This window comes from Symphalangus syndactylus, chromosome 8 (assembly GCF_028878055.3).
Source record: "Symphalangus syndactylus isolate Jambi chromosome 8, NHGRI_mSymSyn1-v2.1_pri, whole genome shotgun sequence".
In the NCBI taxonomy this organism is placed as follows: Eukaryota; Metazoa; Chordata; class Mammalia; order Primates; family Hylobatidae; genus Symphalangus; species Symphalangus syndactylus.
Genome location: NC_072430.2, coordinates 20491436 through 20509155, shown reverse-complemented (window position 1 = coordinate 20509155; position 17720 = coordinate 20491436). Strand labels below are relative to the sequence as shown.

General features: G+C 34.7%; 1 protein-coding gene across 7 annotated transcripts in view; it reads left to right on the top strand.

Annotated features, from left to right (window-relative positions):
* PAPOLA (poly(A) polymerase alpha) overlaps nucleotides 1–17444 on the top strand; it is a 68289-nt gene extending 50845 nt beyond the window's left edge. For 2 of the 7 annotated variants that reach the window (XM_055288239.2, XM_063645487.1), the window contains 6 exons: nucleotides 2513–2655; nucleotides 6214–6314; nucleotides 6542–6780; nucleotides 10974–11036; nucleotides 13155–13229; nucleotides 15292–17444. In XM_055288239.2, coding sequence (XP_055144214.1) covers nucleotides 2513–2655; nucleotides 6214–6314; nucleotides 6542–6780; nucleotides 10974–11036; nucleotides 13155–13229; nucleotides 15292–15387 — 717 coding nt within the window. In that variant the 3' untranslated portion in view covers nucleotides 15388–17444. The remainder of the gene's footprint in view (nucleotides 1–2512; nucleotides 2656–6213; nucleotides 6315–6541; nucleotides 6781–10973; nucleotides 11037–13154; nucleotides 13230–15291) is intronic. The other 5 variants (XM_055288240.2, XM_055288242.2, XM_055288241.2 and 2 more) reach the window with 5 other exon arrangements.
* Nucleotides 17445–17720: the final 276 nt, after the last annotated feature.

Sequence of the window (17720 nt, the reverse complement as noted above, 5' to 3'; positions counted from 1 at the left end):
TTTTTAATTAGCTGAGAATGGTGGCATGCGCCTTATAGTCCTAACTACTTGAGAGGCTGAGGTGGGAAGATCATGTGTGCCCAGTAGTTCAAGGCTGCAGTGAACTTACGATTGTGCCATTGCACTTCAGTCTGAGTGACAGAACGAGACCCTGTCTCTTACAAAATAATAATTTTTTTAAAAAAGTATATAAACATTTTATGTTTTCAGAAGTGAAAGTAGATTATGTTCTTTAGAACTTGGCTATTATGAATATTTAATTCATAATCAAATAGCTATTTAATAAACAGCTATTTATAACAGATAATTAGATTTCTCAGAATCATATATTCAGAATACCTTTTTAAACTCTTACTATTTCCATGACAATATTGATATTTGGAACCATCTTGTGTACATTTTAAGTAAATTTGAATATAAGATGTTTTATTATTTCTCAAGGTATTATTTCTTTAAATATAGTCATGTAGAATATAAAGAGAATCACTAATGATTGGAAATTTGTTTTTTAGTCCAAAAATTCTATCAGATGAAGTAACTATAATTTCACAGCAAACCTACTTTTAACATTTTAGTTTATTTATACACAGACTGTTCAGTGCATGTTACCACATACATATTTTTAAAAGGTTTTTGATGAAACTTGCTATTTTGTGACCTGCCTTTTTTGTGTTAACATATCGTGACCATCTATCCAAATTACATTTTTAGTGGCTGTTTAATATCTCTTTATATAGCTACAGTATGATTAAATCTACCCTGTGTTTGGGATCATTTAGATTATTTCTAAGTTTGCATTAGTAGAATAGCACTTTCTTGCTTAGTAAGTAACAAGTGTCTAGGAGTCAAGATCTATGAATGTTTTGTTTGGACTCTTATAAATAGCTTCCTTTTATTAACTGCTTTTTGCAAAGCACTATACCAGTCGTTTTTATATTTAATATTCCAGCAACCCATGGGTATTGTCTTTTAGTAGCAGAAACTGAGGGGTTGAGAACCTTGCCCTGGGTCATGTTGTATGAGCTGTGAATTGGACCTAGGTCTGACTGCAAAGTATGTGTGTGTGTTTCTTTCTGTAGTATGTTCTTTGTTTTATTTATCATTTGTTAAAAATTATGATAGAATATTTGTGACTTTTTGGCTTTGAGGTCTCTTGCTACCAAACTTGATCTGGATATAGAAGCAAACAAAGCAAAGTAGCTTAATGCTGTTTTGTGTTTAGACCAACCAGTTAAACTTTCACAATTTATCCCCAACAGTGGCCTGTTAACTCATAGCTGTTTGGCCACTTAGTGAGGCAGGTAGGCAGGTCACTGTAGAACTGAATATAATTTACTTACTGAATAAATCCTCATATCTAGTGGAGAGTAAGATTGGTAGCATTGTTGAGTAGAAGAGATACTCATTTATAATATTAGGTACTTTTATTTCACAACTGACTTCATAAGCAAATGGCATTACTCTCTTCTTCCTCTCCTTTCTACCAAATCTCATCTTCCCCATTTGATCAATTTTCATTCATGTACATAAGTGATATGTCTAGTGCTAAATCAAAGATAAGAATATTTTGTTATTTGGGGAACTAGAAAGCAGAGAATGCAGGCACATGTATAAGGAATGTATTTTTGTCAACAGTATAAATTATTTTCATTAAAATGTTTCTGTAGGTAAGTGAACACAGGCTAAACATTCTGGAAAAAAAAATGAAGCTGAATGTAATATTACAGTAGCACCAAATAGCAAAAATTTAAACTCCATTACTAGAAAGCAGCTTTAATTCCATGAAACCATCCATAGTTTTTGGTTTTTCTGCATTATTTGTTTTGGAGTGCTTTGATTTTTAAGGAGGACCAGCATTAGGATTTGTATATTTAGTTTTCAGAAAATTATTTCTGCTTTTCTTTTCACAGGATAATTTACAGTATTAAGCATGCCATTAAAAAAATTCTAAATTGCAATTGGAGCACTAAAGTCTCTTGCTTTTGAGAGAGGCTCTTTTTATTGACAAATAGTAAGGAGTGGCAATAAGTTACACTTTTTGAAATTAAAAAAATTTTATATTTTTTGTAGGATAATTAGAAATCTATATGTAAACGAAATCACTTCTAGTCCCACTTTCCAGAGTCATTGTAGTCCCATGTTTATTGTTGAGACATTTTTTTCTTGTGTGTGTATATTTTTAGAGTTCTCTGATTTGAGATTCTTGTGTTTTTATATTATAGTGTTTTTAATTTGTGTTGTATCTTACAGTCAGTATGTACATTTATATACAGCATTTCTTTCTCCTTTTTTCTCCCACATAAGAACTATATTTAATGTTGAGGCCTTCTTAGAAGAAAGTACTTGACTCCCAAATCGTTGCCTTTTAGAATCAGCATGGCACATCTAACTTTCGTAGATTTAGTGATTTGTGCTTTTCAGTAAAAATCATATATGTTAAGTAAAAGGTTTCCATGTTTCAACATCTGGATGAAATAAAGATATATTTGATAAAATGTTTCATTGTTTGCAGCATTCAACAGAAGGTGTCAAATTGACAGCTCTCAATGACAGCAGCCTCGACTTGTCTATGGACAGTGATAACAGCATGTCTGTGCCTTCACCTACTAGTGCTACGAAGACCAGTCCATTGAACAGTTCTGGCAGCTCTCAGGGGTAAGGAAAAAGAGGGAAACAGAAGTGGAGTGGCTGTTTGCTAAATCAATCAGATACATTCTTTTTTTTTTTTTTTTGAGAGGGAGTCTTGCTCTGTCGCCCAGGCTGGAGTGCAGTGGCGCGATCTCGGCTCACTGCAAGCTCCACCTCCCGGGTTCACGCCATTCTCCTGCCTCAGCCTCTCCGAGTAGCTGGGACTACAGGCGCCCGCCACCATGTCCGGCTAAATTTTTTTGTATTTTTAGTAGAGACGGGGTTTCACCGTGGTCTCGATCTCCTGACCTCGTGATCCGCCCATCTCAGCCTCCCAAAGTGCTGGGATTACAAGCGTGAGCCATCGTGCCCGGCCTGGATACATTCTCTTTTTGCTACTAAAGTCATCTATTTAGAATGTTATTTTTATTCCATCTACTAATTTTTTTTTAAATAGCAATTTAATTCCTAGGTTTGGGGATAGTACTTTTTGGTTTTGTCTTGTCATACTTAACATTTTATTTTTGAGACTGATAATGTCTTCAGTCAGATGTGAATGAATGTTAGCACATAACCCCTCCAAATTCATGTATTTAGATAGCTACTGCTACAGTGCACTGTATGGTGTACTGATGAGAACAGACAAAAGGAACAAAACCACCTTTCTGTCCTAGAGCTGCTTATACCTTTGTAACAAGGGAATGTATCTATGATAGTTAGGGAAACCTGTTTTAGAAGAGCTAGTTATCTGTCTAACATTTACAGCAGTTAAAATTTTAAAAATTTATTATTATTTTGAGAGATAGGGTCTGGCTGTGTTGTTTAGGCTGGCCTTGAGTTCCTGGATTTAAGCAATCCTCCTACTTCAACCTCCTGAGTAGCTGAGACTACAGGTGCGTGCCACTGCCCTGGCTATGAAGCAGTGAAGAATTTTCAGCCAGGTGCAGTGACTCACACCTGTAATCCCAACACTTTGGGAGGCTGAGGTGGTAGGATCACTTGAGGCCAGGAGTTCAAGACCAGCCTGGGCAACATAGTGAGACTCCCATCTCTAGAAAAAAGTAAAAAAATTAGTCAGGGTGTGGTGGTGTGCACCTGTAGTCCTGGCCACTCAGGAGGCTGAGGTGGGAGAATTGCTTGAACCTGCAAGGCTGAGACTACAGTGAGCGGTGATCCCACTGGTGCACCCCAGCCTGGTCAACCAGAGTGAGACCCTGTCTTAAAAAAAAAAAAAAAAAAAAAAAAAAAAATTAGAGTGTTGCTCTGTCACCCAGGCTGGAGTACAATGGCACGATCTCGGCTCACTGCAACCTCCGCCTCCCAGGTTCAAGCGATTCTCCTGCCTCAGCCTCCCGAGTAGCTGGGATTACTGTCACCTGCCATCATGCCCGGCTAATTATTGTATTTTTGTGGAGACGGGGTTTCACCATGTTGGCCAGGCTGGTCTTGAATTCCTGACCTCAGGTGATCTGCCCGCCCTGGCCTCCCAAAGTGCTGGGATTCCAGGCATGAGCCACCACGCCCGGCCTATGTTACAATTTAACCAATGGCAGAAGTTCAGGTTGGGGAGGATTCCCTGGATGAGTGTGAAATAGAAAATGCTGAGGTGTCGTGGATGTGTTTTTTTCTTTCTTTTGGACTTTGTGTGTATGATATGTTTTTAGGCAAATCATGCATAATCCAAAGACTTCAGGCCTGAATATGTCCTGTAAGTGTTATCGTTTAAAAATTTTTTTTTTTTTTTAAGTGAAGAAGCTGACATTTTAATAAGAATTTTGGGATTTGTAAAAGTCTTTGTGTCCTTTGAGTTCGTGCACGAATATAAAATGTGTACAACTGTACTAAATAATTTCACAAATTTAGTTTTGAAGTTTAGTTTCTTGAAGTAATACTAAGTAACTTATGTAAATAAAACTTCTGGGTTTTTAGAATACGGTTGTATATTTGCTCAACAAGCAGTGAGTGTTTATTATGTACTAGGCACCTTGCTAGCCATTTCAGGCTTTCTCCTGCATCTGTGGTTGTTCTCTGGCCAACTGTCCTTTTCTTTTTAATCATGTAATATTTGTGCCCTTGAGGGCTCTTTCATTATTCTTTTGTCTGTTTTTCCCATTTTGATATTGTCCCTGAGTGGTAACACCTGCTCTGTTGACTACATTTACATTCATGTACCAATGATATCCATAGCTTTAATAATTTGACTGCTCTGTGGTTCCATGTGGATGTCATGTAGGTACCAAAAATAACAAGTCTTCAAGTGTTGCCTACCTCCTCATGGTGTCATCATTCACCAGTTTCAGAGTGTGGGTGATAGCTCTGAGAGAGAGAGAGACAGACAGACACACACACACACACACACACACACACACACACACACACACGTACACACAGACACAGAGACAGAGAGAGAAACCAGAGGACTTTTCTGCTTCTGTTTTTCTTTTAGGAGATAATAAAAACGTGAGTTTATTTAAAGGCTAATGTGTAGGATTTACTTGAGACGGGAAAGTTGGATGAGAGAGTAAAGGAGTGTGATGATTTGAGTTTCTTGAGATGACACGAGTTAGTGAGATTTAGAACATAGATTAGGCTTTTTTATATAATAAGGAATAATTTCTTTATATAGGAAAGAATAGGGGTTAATTATAGAAATAGGTGTGTCTCTTTAATATTTATACTTAGAATTTGGGGTAATACTTGGCTAGTGGCTTTTGGTTGGTTAAGTAGGAAGGTCATTTGAGATTGGCATGAGAAAGAGAAAATGGGAGAGAAACTTCGGGGGAGTAAAGAGGGTTTAAAATAAGTTATTTTTAAAGTAAAATATTGAAATATCCCCTTGTCACTTAAAGGTCTTTAACTGGGCCGCTGGATGGGCTTTTAGGGTTTTATAAAACTCTTATACTTTGTATACAGAAGTTTATTTCTGTTTTCTGTTTCTCATAACAGTTTCTCATTCATAACTTTTTTTTTTTTTTAAATAATATAGTGTTTTTTTTTTCTCTTGTAGAGACGAGGGCTCACTGTGTTGTCCGGGCTAGTCTCAAACTTGAGTTCAAGCAATCCTTCTGCCTTGCCTTCCAGAGTGCTAGGATTACAGGCATGAGCCACCATGCCTGGCCTCTTATTAATAACTTTTTAAAGGATTTTTGTTCGAAAAAATCCTTCAGTTAAGTCTCTCAGCCAAAATCAGCTAAGAATAGATCTTTTAGAACCACTCTGGCGATATAGTAGCCAGCCGCCATATGTGACAATTTAAATTTAATTAAAATTAAATAGTTTCTCACTAGTCATATTTTAAGTGCAGAGTATCTATGTTTTATTAGTGGCTACCGTATCCAGTAGCACAGATATAGAACATTCTGTCATCTCAGGAAGTAACATTAGACAGTGCTGCTTTAGAAGGTTTGTGTACTATTTACTGTTGTTATACTTTATCCAATAAAGTCAGTTGCTAAAGTGTATGTATAGGAAGTAAAACCAAAGAATCATCTACTTTACAAAATAACTTCTGTACATGTTATAGATTATTGTATTTTATTTTTCTGCTTTTAAATTTTGAGACAATTTTTAATTTTTTTTTTTTAGCAGAAACAGTCCTGCTCCAGCTGTAACAGCAGCATCTGTGACCAACATACAGGCTACTGAAGTTTCTGTGCCACAAGTAAATTCCAGTGAAAGCTCAGGGGGTAAGGAGATTGGGTTTGTCAGGTTTGAGAATTCTTACATTATATTTGGTTTAGCCTTCATTTTGAAAAGTGGGTTTGTTAAGTAGTTGAAATTCAGTTTTTTAAATGCCAGTTTATTTTTTGCATGTACAGTTATTCATGAAATCAAATTCAGAGAAACAAAAACTTTCAGCTTGTTACTGATTTGGTTATTTTAATTTGTATACACTCATATATTTGCTGCTTAGGTACATCGAGTGAAAGCATTCCTCAAACTGCCACACAACCAGCCATTTCTCCACCACCAAAGCCTACGGTCTCCAGAGTTGTTTCTTCAACACGTCTGGTAAACCCACCACCTAGATCTTCAGGAAATGCAGCAACTTCAGGAAATGCAGCAACAAAAATACCTACTCCTATAGTAGGAGTCAAGAGGACATCCTCACCTCATAAAGAAGAGAGTCCCAAGAAAACCAAAACAGAAGAGGTACATATATAAAAAACATATTAGTTAGCCATGGCAACACCAACTGCCTATTTTTAAATCCAGTGGAAGAAAACTTTGTGAACCAAAATAGAGAAGGATCAAGGAACAAAGCTTTTAGAAAATTTTAGGTGTGTCTGTAGTGCTTTAGTGCTGTAGTTTCTCTTCACCTTTCCCATTCTTCTCAGTAACTACCTCTGCCATAAAGCTATGCCCTCTCATTTAAACTTCTTTAGTGTGTGTAGTTAGCAGGTATTGTCTACAACAGAATTTAACATGGAATTACATGTATTCTTAACTTGCTATTCTCTAATGACTACCTTTTATTTGTACTGATTTTTTGATGGTCCTTTGGACAGTTTTTTGCTTCTCTGATCCAAACGGAGTTTTGAAGTTTCTCTACTGTACTTGGTATTATAGGACCATCGAATACCAGAGGTTCTCAGGGACTTCTTACTGAATGATAAGTGCATGCAGCCAGATTAGTTTTTGAACCTTACATGGTTAGCTCTCTAACCCTTAAAGAAACTTTCTAGCATCATTTGCATTTTTGTTTTTTAACTCCTGGGCACAGGCGATCCTTCTGCCTCCCAGGTAGCTAGACGCACAAGTGCACACCACCATGCCCAGCTTAATTTTTTGTTTTTTGTTTTGAGACGGGCTGGCTCTTTTGCCCAGGTTGGAGTGCAGTGAGCAATCTCCGCTCGCTGCAACCTCTGCCTCCCGGGCTCAAGCAATCCTCCCACCTCAGCTTCCCAAGTAGCTGGGACTACAGGTGCGCACCACCATGCCTGCCTAATTTTAAAAAAGATTTTTTTGTAAAGACAGAGTCTTGCTATGTTATCCATGCTTGTCTCCAGCTCCTGGGCTCAAGTGATCCTCCTGTCTTGGTCTCCCAAAGTGTTGAGGTCACAGGAACCACTATGCTTTGCAAGCTGGTATTAACCTTTTATACTAGCTGGTTAACAATTGTTACAGTCTTAGTTTTGGGAAAACCATTAAAACTGTACATTGATTTGGTATGAGTCTTAAAATAGAGGTAGTCTTGTTACACAATTTTATTTCTCCCTCGAGTCACTTTCATGTTGTTTTCCAATCAATGAGGCATTCGCTATTGCCCCCAGAGATGACAGTCTAAAAGCACCAATTTCATTGTGATTTTTTTTTTTTTTTTTTTAGCTAAGAATGTAGTAAGTAGTAATTTACTTACTACAACAAAATTTCTTTAGAGTGGAAAAAAAAACCCTCTGGATTTCTCATGGATTGTATTATATTTTGATTAAGAATGGTGAAAAATTATTTTATTATTTTATTATTTAGCTTATTCTCTGAAGACTTGGTTTTTTTTTTTTTTGAAATACTGCTATTAACTAAAAGTAATCTGATGAATTTTGTCACTCTTAAGATGGTAAATGAGAATGAAAACGGGTATTGTATAGTACTTTAAATCCCCCAGATTACTTACGATGCCTAATACAATGTAAATGCTGTTTAAATTATTGTTATGATGTGTTTTTTAATTTGTGTCATTTTTATTGTTGTATTATTTTTTATTTTTCTAAGTATTTTTGATCCATGGTTGGTTGAATTCGCAGATGCGGATTCCACAGATATGGAGGGCCCACTGTAAGTCATCATAACTTAGAAGATGTGTTCTGAAAACTCATCTGTTTCTGTGTAATTATCTCTTAAGACAGTGATTTTCATCTTTGGTTGTACAACAGAATTAGTTTTTGGGGTTTTTTTTTTTTGTTGTTTTTCAATAAAGATTTTAGGGCTTTCTCCAAACTGAATCAGAGATCTTCTAGAAGTTAGGCCTGGAGATCCTATTAAGAGCCCTGCTGCCACATGATTGGATTGTGCAGCAGCTTAAGAATATACTCAATTTTTGTGTCAATTACACATTCAGACTACTGATACTGGTTTAAAGTTGTCAGGACATTTCAGAATTCAAATTTCTTTTGACATTAGTAAAGTGTATTGAAGCATAATTCTATGCATGTAACATTTGATTTTCTTTATGTTAAAAATGGCACCCTAAGAGCTCTAAATAAGTTTGTACCAGTGCAGTATTTTGCAATTTTGTTTGCACTTACCTTGGTAGAATAACACTTGTGTTTCTTGTCTGGTTTAGAAAAGCATAAGAATATAGAATTTTTAAACTTAAGTATGGAAAATTAAAAATACATATAAAAGTCATTTTATGTACCTGTGTACCCATCACACAGCTTCTGTTATAATTAACTCTCAGCCAGCCTTTGTAATCTTAATTCTTTCAGCCTTTTTCATTTTCTCTTGCCATTGAATTACTTAACAGCAAAATCCAAACATGTTTCATTAGAATCTTAAAAATCATATGTAAGAATGAAAGCATTAACAGTAAAATTAGCCCACTCACAAGAATTAACAGTTTATTAATATCATCAAACATCTAGTCAGTGCTCAAATGGCCCCTGATTGTTTCATTGATTTTTTTAAAAATAGGCTGTTTGTTTAAATCTGGAAGCAGAAAAAGATCCCTGTGTTGCAATTGTTTGATATCTCTAAGTGTCCTTTAAAATATAGATTCCCTCCTCCATTCCTCTCCCACTTTTCTCTGTAATTTTTTTTTGTTTTGTTTTTTGGTATATGTTTTCTCAGTCTGGATTTTGCTTATGGTATTTCTATGGAGTTGATTAATAGAAACATAGCATTTTAAGAAGATAAGGGGTATTAGGTTATTCCATGGGCTAATCTCATTTCCTGCCAGAAGAACTTGCTGTTTAGTGGCTTTTCCAGTTACAGTCTAGTTACAGTTAGAGGCAGGATTAGAACCCAGGCCTAAATCTCATGGTGCTTTAGTCAAAGAAATTTGCTGTAGTAGAAGTAATCCTGATTTTGAAGCCCTTCTTAATTGGGTCTTTTATTCTCTGCTAAAAGTACTTGGTATTAGAAATTTTAGCAAACCAGAAAGAAATACTGGCCTCACTCAATAATGCACTAACGTGTATATAGATACGAGAGTTTTAGATACTGTGGTAGTTTAGTTCTGCTTAATGGTCATCATATCCTAAGGTTTTTCAAATAAATATAAATGGTAATGTAAAATAAAAATCGAAAATGTTTGCTCTATTTCCTAGATTATAGCTAAATTAACCTCTCTCTCTATATATATATATGTGTGTGTGTGTGTGTGTGTGTGTGTGTGTGTGTATGTATATTTAAAACTTTTTGTATGGAAAATTTCAAACATGTCATAAGTATAATGAACTGTCATGTTTGCATCACCTGGCTTCAACAGTTAACAGCTCACAGCCAGCCTTGTTTTATCTACATACCCACATCACTTCCTTCCCCATTGTTTTGAAGCAAACCCCAGGCATAACAACCAAAAATATTTCTTTGTATATCTAAAAATAAGGACTTCTATAAAATATAAGTACAGTATATTTATCACATAAATATTAATAATCCATAGTTTTACATCAGTCAGTATTCAGATTTGACCAATTGTGACACATTACTATTTTTAAAGTTTGCATATTTGCAGGGCACAAATAAAGTCCTTATTGGAATTGATCGATACTGTATTAAATCTCTTCTAAGCTATAAGCCTGTGGTTTTTCTATGCCTGTTTTAAAAGTCACATTTAAAATTAAATTTTAATTCTGCTGAGAAAATAGTGTCAAAATAGTTCTTAAGACCCAAGCAAGGCATTTCTCGAGTCTTGAATTCTGTAGGATGTTAGTAGGTCGTACCAAGAACAAGGATTCTCTCGTTAAGCATGGGAAAATTAAAGTGGTGTTCTTTCTTGATAGAATTTATTAGAACCTTTTATGTGCCACTCTGTGTGAGTCTCCCATGGGGGTGATACTATGCCAAGCTCCTAAAGTTGTATGATCAGGAACTCTTTTTTTTTTTTTCTTTTCCTTACAAAATATATTTCTATGAACTCTTAGTGGTTTTGGAAATGTACTTTAGGTGGTGATCTGCAGTAACAGTTTTCCTAATGCTCATTTTAATTTTATTAGCTACTGAAGCCAAATTTAATCTGATAAAAACATTTTAAAAGAGGGACTAGTTATCTATTTTAAGGCTATAGTTGATCTTACAGGTTTAATTATTTTGTAGTTTTAAAGCTTATAAAGTAAAGCATTGATTGGCAAATAATCTAAATTTTTCATTTTAGAGAATAAAGCTTTTTTTTTTAAAAACAGGATGAAACAAGTGAAGATGCTAACTGTCTTGCTTTGAGTGGACATGATAAAACAGAAGCAAAGGTATACTAATTTAGCCTTTAGAATACATACACAATTAAGAGTACAGAAGATGTAATAGAAATGTCTCTAAAATATTGTATTTTGTGCTGTAGGTTTTAGATTTTTTTAGTATTGTTTATGGAGAAGTATTTGTTCATTTTTACTGTTAATTATGTAATGCTGAACACTGAAGGGAATATTGTGATGAGTGAAACACATTCTGTGCCTTTAAAGGAGCTTATAATTAAGTAGAGAAGATAAGTCATGAATGTAATTAATTACATTATCAAAGAAAATCAAAGTAATTGAGGGCTGTGGGGGCCACGGGGCAAGAAAAGTAAAATATTATTTCTGACTGCAGAAATAGCAGTAAATGTCTTCATTGAAGAAAGAAGTAGCATTTGAAGTGGTCCTCGAAGGATACATAGGATTTTTGACAGTCTGGGCTGAGATCATGATCTCTCTCTCTTTGGGTTGAGAATTTGTTTTGATTACAGAAGCAGTTTTTGGCATAAGGTTTTGGCTAGAACCTGGGGTACGTGGGACTTGAATGAGGTGTAGATGGGGTGGAAGAAATTTTTTTTCCCCCAAAATGTAAAAGACTCATTTTTTTCCCCTAGAAATTGAAATATATTAAAGGCTTTTAACTTTCTTTTGTTGTGGAAAAATTGGAAATTCTCCCCCTTCTCCCAAATTATCCATATTTCTGTGATGGATATTTTAACAAAATTCTCTTAGGTTTTGTGTGTGCCCTCATAATGCCCTTGCTTTATAATTTTGATTCACTTTGTAAACCAAGAAAAAAATGTTTGTGTCATTATGTAATCTACAAAATTATTAATGGCTTCATAGAATGCTGTCTTAAGGCTATGATTATTTTTATCCAACCAATTTCCTATCCATAGCAATTATTTCCATTTAAGAAAGAAAGTTGTGCTTTCCTGTTGTAATATTGGTTACGGCTAAATACCATATCTGCCATTCATTCATGTTTATTTACTTAGCATAAATTAATGGAAGAAAAATTATTGAGGAAAATAGTATGCTTAAAGTTTGGTATGCATCACCAAGTTGTCCTCCAGGAAGGCTGCATGTCTTCCATTCCTACTTCTTACACCTTATTTACCTTCTTTAATTTCATAGGAGAAAACAATATTTCATTTTTTTGGTATAGTTTCATTGAAATTGAAGTTTTCATATTTTTCTTTTCTGTTTTTTTCTGTTTTTGTTTTTTTTTTTGAGATAGAGTCTTGCTCTGTTGCCCAGGCTGGAGTGCAGTGGGACGATCTCGGCTTACTGCAACCTCTGCGTCCTGGGTTCAAGCAATTCTCCTGCCTCAGCCTCTCGAGTAGCTGGGATTACAGGCACCCGCCACCACGCCCAGCTAATTTGTATTTTTAGTAGAGATGGGGTTTCACCATGTTGGCCAGGCTGGTCTTGAACTCCTGACGTCATGATCTGCCCACCTCGGCCTCCCAAAGTGCTAGGATTACAGGTGTGAGCCACCACATCTGGCCTATATTTTTATTTTCATTTATTTGTGTAGATATTATTTTCTTTCGTGTACTGCTTTTAAAAAGTTTAGAGTGATGGTATGACATACTTTACCCTGTGTTTTCTGATGAGTAGAATCAGTGCACTGATTACTGGGGAGGGGTGAAGATACCATAAGGAGGGAGAAATCTTTTTTAGACATATTTTCTACTTTTAATTAAAGGTGTGGGGTTATTTTATTTAGTAGTATTGAATAAGTTTTTTTTTTTTCCTCCCACGAAGCTAAGAACTTTCCTTAGGTTTATGCTCTGTTATTGTCTGGGCAACATTTCATGATGTGCCTATGTGTGTTTTTAATTATCGTTTGCTTAAAATGTCCCAAGTTGGAGCTGGTTGGAAACTCATGAGCTAGTTTGACCCATGCCTTATAAGATGTAAGTAGGCAAATAGAAATTTATTAATATCTGAAATGGTGAAATAACCTACAACATCTACAAACTAGATGTTTTTGTAATGTAGTCACATCTTTCTCTTGATCCCTCCTGTCTTCCAGTTTGTCTTCTTTGTTAGCCACCAAACCCAGTTATGTTCTTTTATTCTTTTTTAAGTCTCTTTTCCCCCTTCCCCATCCTCTTTGTCTCACAGGAACAACTTGATACAGAGACAAGTACAACTCAATCAGAAACTATTCAGACAGCGGCTTCTCTGTTGGCCTCTCAGGTACTAAGTGCAAAAAGCAAGGAGAATTTTGTAAATGTCCTTAAGATTAGTGTGGTATATTGAATTAAAGTGAGAGTTCATAGAAGACTATTAAAATTAATCTTTCTGAAAGTAATTACTTGTTGGCCTTTAAACGTATTTATTGTAGTTTTAAGGCAGGGCCCTGGATTTGACAGAACCGTTCTCTGGGACTGTTTCGATTTTAACCCATCCCCTCATATTAATAAATTATTTGATACTGCAAATCATTTAAATTCTCACTAGTCATTTACACAGGGTTCATATGTAGGTTTTATTTGTAGGTCAAAGAGTGAAATTCAAACTAGGAATGAACTAAAAAACATTCTTTGTGGATTTCTTTTGCAAAGGCTAATATATTTTTATTTTAAAAATGTATTTTTGCCTTATTTTTCCACTACTGATTTCAGTTAGTTATTTAATATAGCCCATAGCTCTTCAGAATTACTTTTTCATTTGTCCTAGCAATTATACTTGTGACAGACCCTCACATACAGAATACAGTAGGCATCTGGAATCTGTTTTCATTGATTTGTGAACCTTCCTTTTGTTGAATAATTTTCTTCTTGAATCCTTTCACATGAATGAACCCTAACATCTAGCTCAAACTCTGACACAAAGTAGATACATTCTTTAATAGATGATAAAACTGGTTAATCTCTACAAAGGAACTGAGATAACAACTGCTGCTGTATTGATATGGTACTATGTACTGTGATGATATTTTGCTGCTCCTGTGCAGCTCAGAGTTATTTTAACGTGATCGTTTAAAAATGTGCTTTTGCTAGATGTTAACTTTTATAGACTCTAAAGATATATAAATATTATGTTTAGTTTCTGAATACCTTTTCCATAATCTAATAAAACTTTAGGGGGAGTAACTAACATCAGGAAGTATGCTTAATATTGATACGTGGACAAACTTGTTTATCAGTCGTAAACTGTCCTGTGATTGTGATTCCATGTTTTTTGGTTTGCCACATACTCTCGGGACTTATTTTCATAGTTTTGTCTTACTGAATTTATCCCTATAGTAATTAGTACCCATGGGTATTTGCCTTTTAGATATTTTTATGAGTGAGTAGAATTTTCTTTCTAATGAAAGGTTTCATAGAGCCATAGAGAGAAAAATCACCCAGTTATGTAAGAAGAATGATTATGTTGATTTAAAAAAAAATACATTCCTATGTTTGGTAATGTTAGGGACGTACTTATTTCTGGGGAAGTGATAATATTGTGGCTATACCTAACAAAGAGTTCTTATTTTGAGATAAATCTGGAAATATTTATAGATGAAATGATAGGATCTCTAGGATTTGCTTCAGAATAACACAAACTGAATTGAAAGTGGGAGGACAGTGGCTTTGATTTGATAATTGATGAAGCTGGGTAATGAATACATGGGGATCCATTATACAGTGCTCTCTACTTTTGTGTATGTTTGGAATTTTCCATAATAAAACTTTTAAAGATCCATCTCTGTATTTTTTAGTGTTAAAGAAATCTTGTGATTTAATCTAATTAATTTGAAAATAATCTACCTAAAATTTAGGATGATTAAATTATTGCTTAGCTGTATAGATTTAATTGTATAATTTACAGTGTCAGAAAATAATAAATTTACTGCTGCTTTTGTGTATAAAATGAGCTTTAAGTATTCTCCCACTTGGGGGTGCTCCAATACTAGTTAATATTGCAGCTATTAGTGTTGTAATAAGTGAATACAGTTTAGTAGTAACTTAAGCATTATATGATAGGTGATTCTTAGAGGAACAATTTAAAAAACTATTTGAAATTACTTAGGAGTTTTTAAAATATTGTTAAAATATACCTATTTGAAAATTCCTTTGTTGAACACATTATTTGTTGAACAAATAATGTGATAGTCATATTTACATTCCATTTTGACAACATTATAGAGTTTTTAAATTTGTAATACTTTTCTTCTTATAAGGTTTCTTAGGAAGTAAAGCAATGGAAAATACATCTCCTTGTTAAATTATGGTGCTTTGAACAATGTTGTGTTCTTTGCTTTCATTCTCAGAAAACATCCAGTACAGACCTTTCTGATATCCCTGCTCTCCCTGCAAATCCTATTCCTGTTATCAAGAATTCAATAAAACTGAGATTGAATCGGTAAAAACAACCTCAGGGGTCCATAAACAATATCTGCCAACTCAACCTGTTGTCTTCAAATGCTAAAAAAGGAGAATGGAGGGTACAAGACTAGACATGACTGAAATGGATTTGGGTTTTTGGTGACCTCCCTTACTGGGCTAATCAGCACTTGATCGGAAGTCCAGGTTAGTATGTGAAGCCAGGAGTACTATTATTATTGTGTTAGCAACAGTTGCATTAACTATTTCAAAAATTACTGCCTTTCAAAAAAACAACCTCAAGCTATATTTGTATTCATAATTGACATCTGGATTGGGTTTATGTTTGATGCATTGTTTGGAAAATTTGCAATACAAACTGGCATAAGAATTACTTATTCTGATGATGCACTTTTATGTATTTTTCATTAGAAAGTAGAACTAATTTTAGATTTTCAGCTTGATGGATTTTCAGTTTTTCCTGAAGAATTTTCTTTACCATTAGTCTTCAAATTGGATACCGTTGTAAGGTGGTGTACTGTTATACTTCAGAGAAAGGGTAAGAGTGCATCTAGTTCAGTTCCTATGAGGTAGCTGTAACCCTTAAAAATGGAAACATCAACTCTAGGGTACATTTGACATTGAAAGAATAGTTAGGATATAACTTGGTTTTGATAGGGTCATGATTAAGAAATGATATATTGGTTTTATTTATGGAATTGTTTTATAGTGCATACAAATCAGCGATCAGCCAGCAAATGTTTTTCTTTGAGCTTATGAAAGCTCTGTATTCTTTTGCCTTCAATCTGTTGTCTCCAAAACAAACAAACAAAAAAAGCTTCTTGCGCCTTCCCCTCCCCTCTTTTCTTCCTTTTTCTTTTTGCTTGTATGCACAAGGTAGGACTTACTTCGTAAGAAACAAAATGCCAGTATTTTCTTAAGCCATGATGTGAAACCAATGACCCTGTGACCACGTGGCACAGAACACTAAATTTTGGTCCCATGGCTGAAACTTGAGGGTGACTAAAAGTAATGCCTGTGAAACGTGATATCTATCTGGGATGGCCATTTGATCTCTAAGAGGAATTTTGTACACTCCACAGAACTCCTATCTATAGTAAAATTGATTTTCAGTTTTAAACGTGGGCAAAAAGGCATTTTCTCCAAGATTTTAAAACTAATTCTTACTTTTAAATGGTTTACCAAAATTTGTCAGTACATTTTACATGTAGAAGCATTTTAAAAATCATTTCTAGCAAGCACTTGACATCTAGTCAGCTCTCTATTCCTTTATTTTGTTTTATCAAAAGATTAAGAGCTCCTTTCTTTGAATAAAATAATTTCTCATAATTAAGCAGTAGAAGATCTATCTTTACAAAGAATGAGGGATGCCAGATGTTGATAAACTTTTTCTTAATCTGGACAAAGTCAACTTAACAGATTTTTCTGATGAGCATGTTTTATGAATCCTCCATTGTGCTCCATTCTATCACGTGCATTTTTCATGTTAAACTGCAATTACTTAATCTCTTCCCCTATCCTTCTAAATTGATTTTCTGAAGCTGGAGTGTAGTCTTTTCCCCCTTAGGCTATGCATTAATCGAAGCTTTCTTTTCACCATGACTTTATAATGTCTAGTAAACAATATTTCTACTTCCCACATCTTTGCTTTACACAGTCACCTTGCCCTTCCTTCCACCACCGAAGAAAAAAGATGGTCATACTAACAGGTGAAGTGTACAAGGTGTCTGTGTGTTTTGTGTAGCTTCAGAGTTAGATTGAAATTACCAGGCACAGATTTAGTCTTGTCATTTTGTTTACACATTGGGGAAAACAATTCAGTTTATTAAACGTTTCATGTAACTGCACCCAAGTTTTGCCAAGCTGGAAACTTGGACCTTTTCTGTGTAGTGACTTTTTAATTATAGTTTTCATAACCTGGAGATCAGACTGTTGCTTTCGCATGATGTATGTAGTGTCTCATGACTGGAGTTTGCTTTGTTTTATAGTATCTGTACTCCTTGTATTTTTCAAGAGCTATTTTGTAAACAGATGATGTATTTCTCCATTGAAAACACAATAAAAAAAAAAAACAGCACAATCTCACAGTTGTCTGATTTCTTTTGACTACTACTTTTTTCCAGTAATTTAATTGGTTCTGTCATAAGTTTATAGTATGATTCTAAGTGAGGATTTGCAAAAGAATTTGGTTACATTAGAAAAGATTTGTTTCTGGTTAACTTTAGCCATTGGCAGCAGCCTTGTATTTATAGCTCAGATAATAATTAGGTGTTTGTTTTTCATATAATTGATCTTTAGGGAGGGAAACATTAATATAGTTACTGTTAATTCAATTTTAGCTGTTCCATCCTCTAAA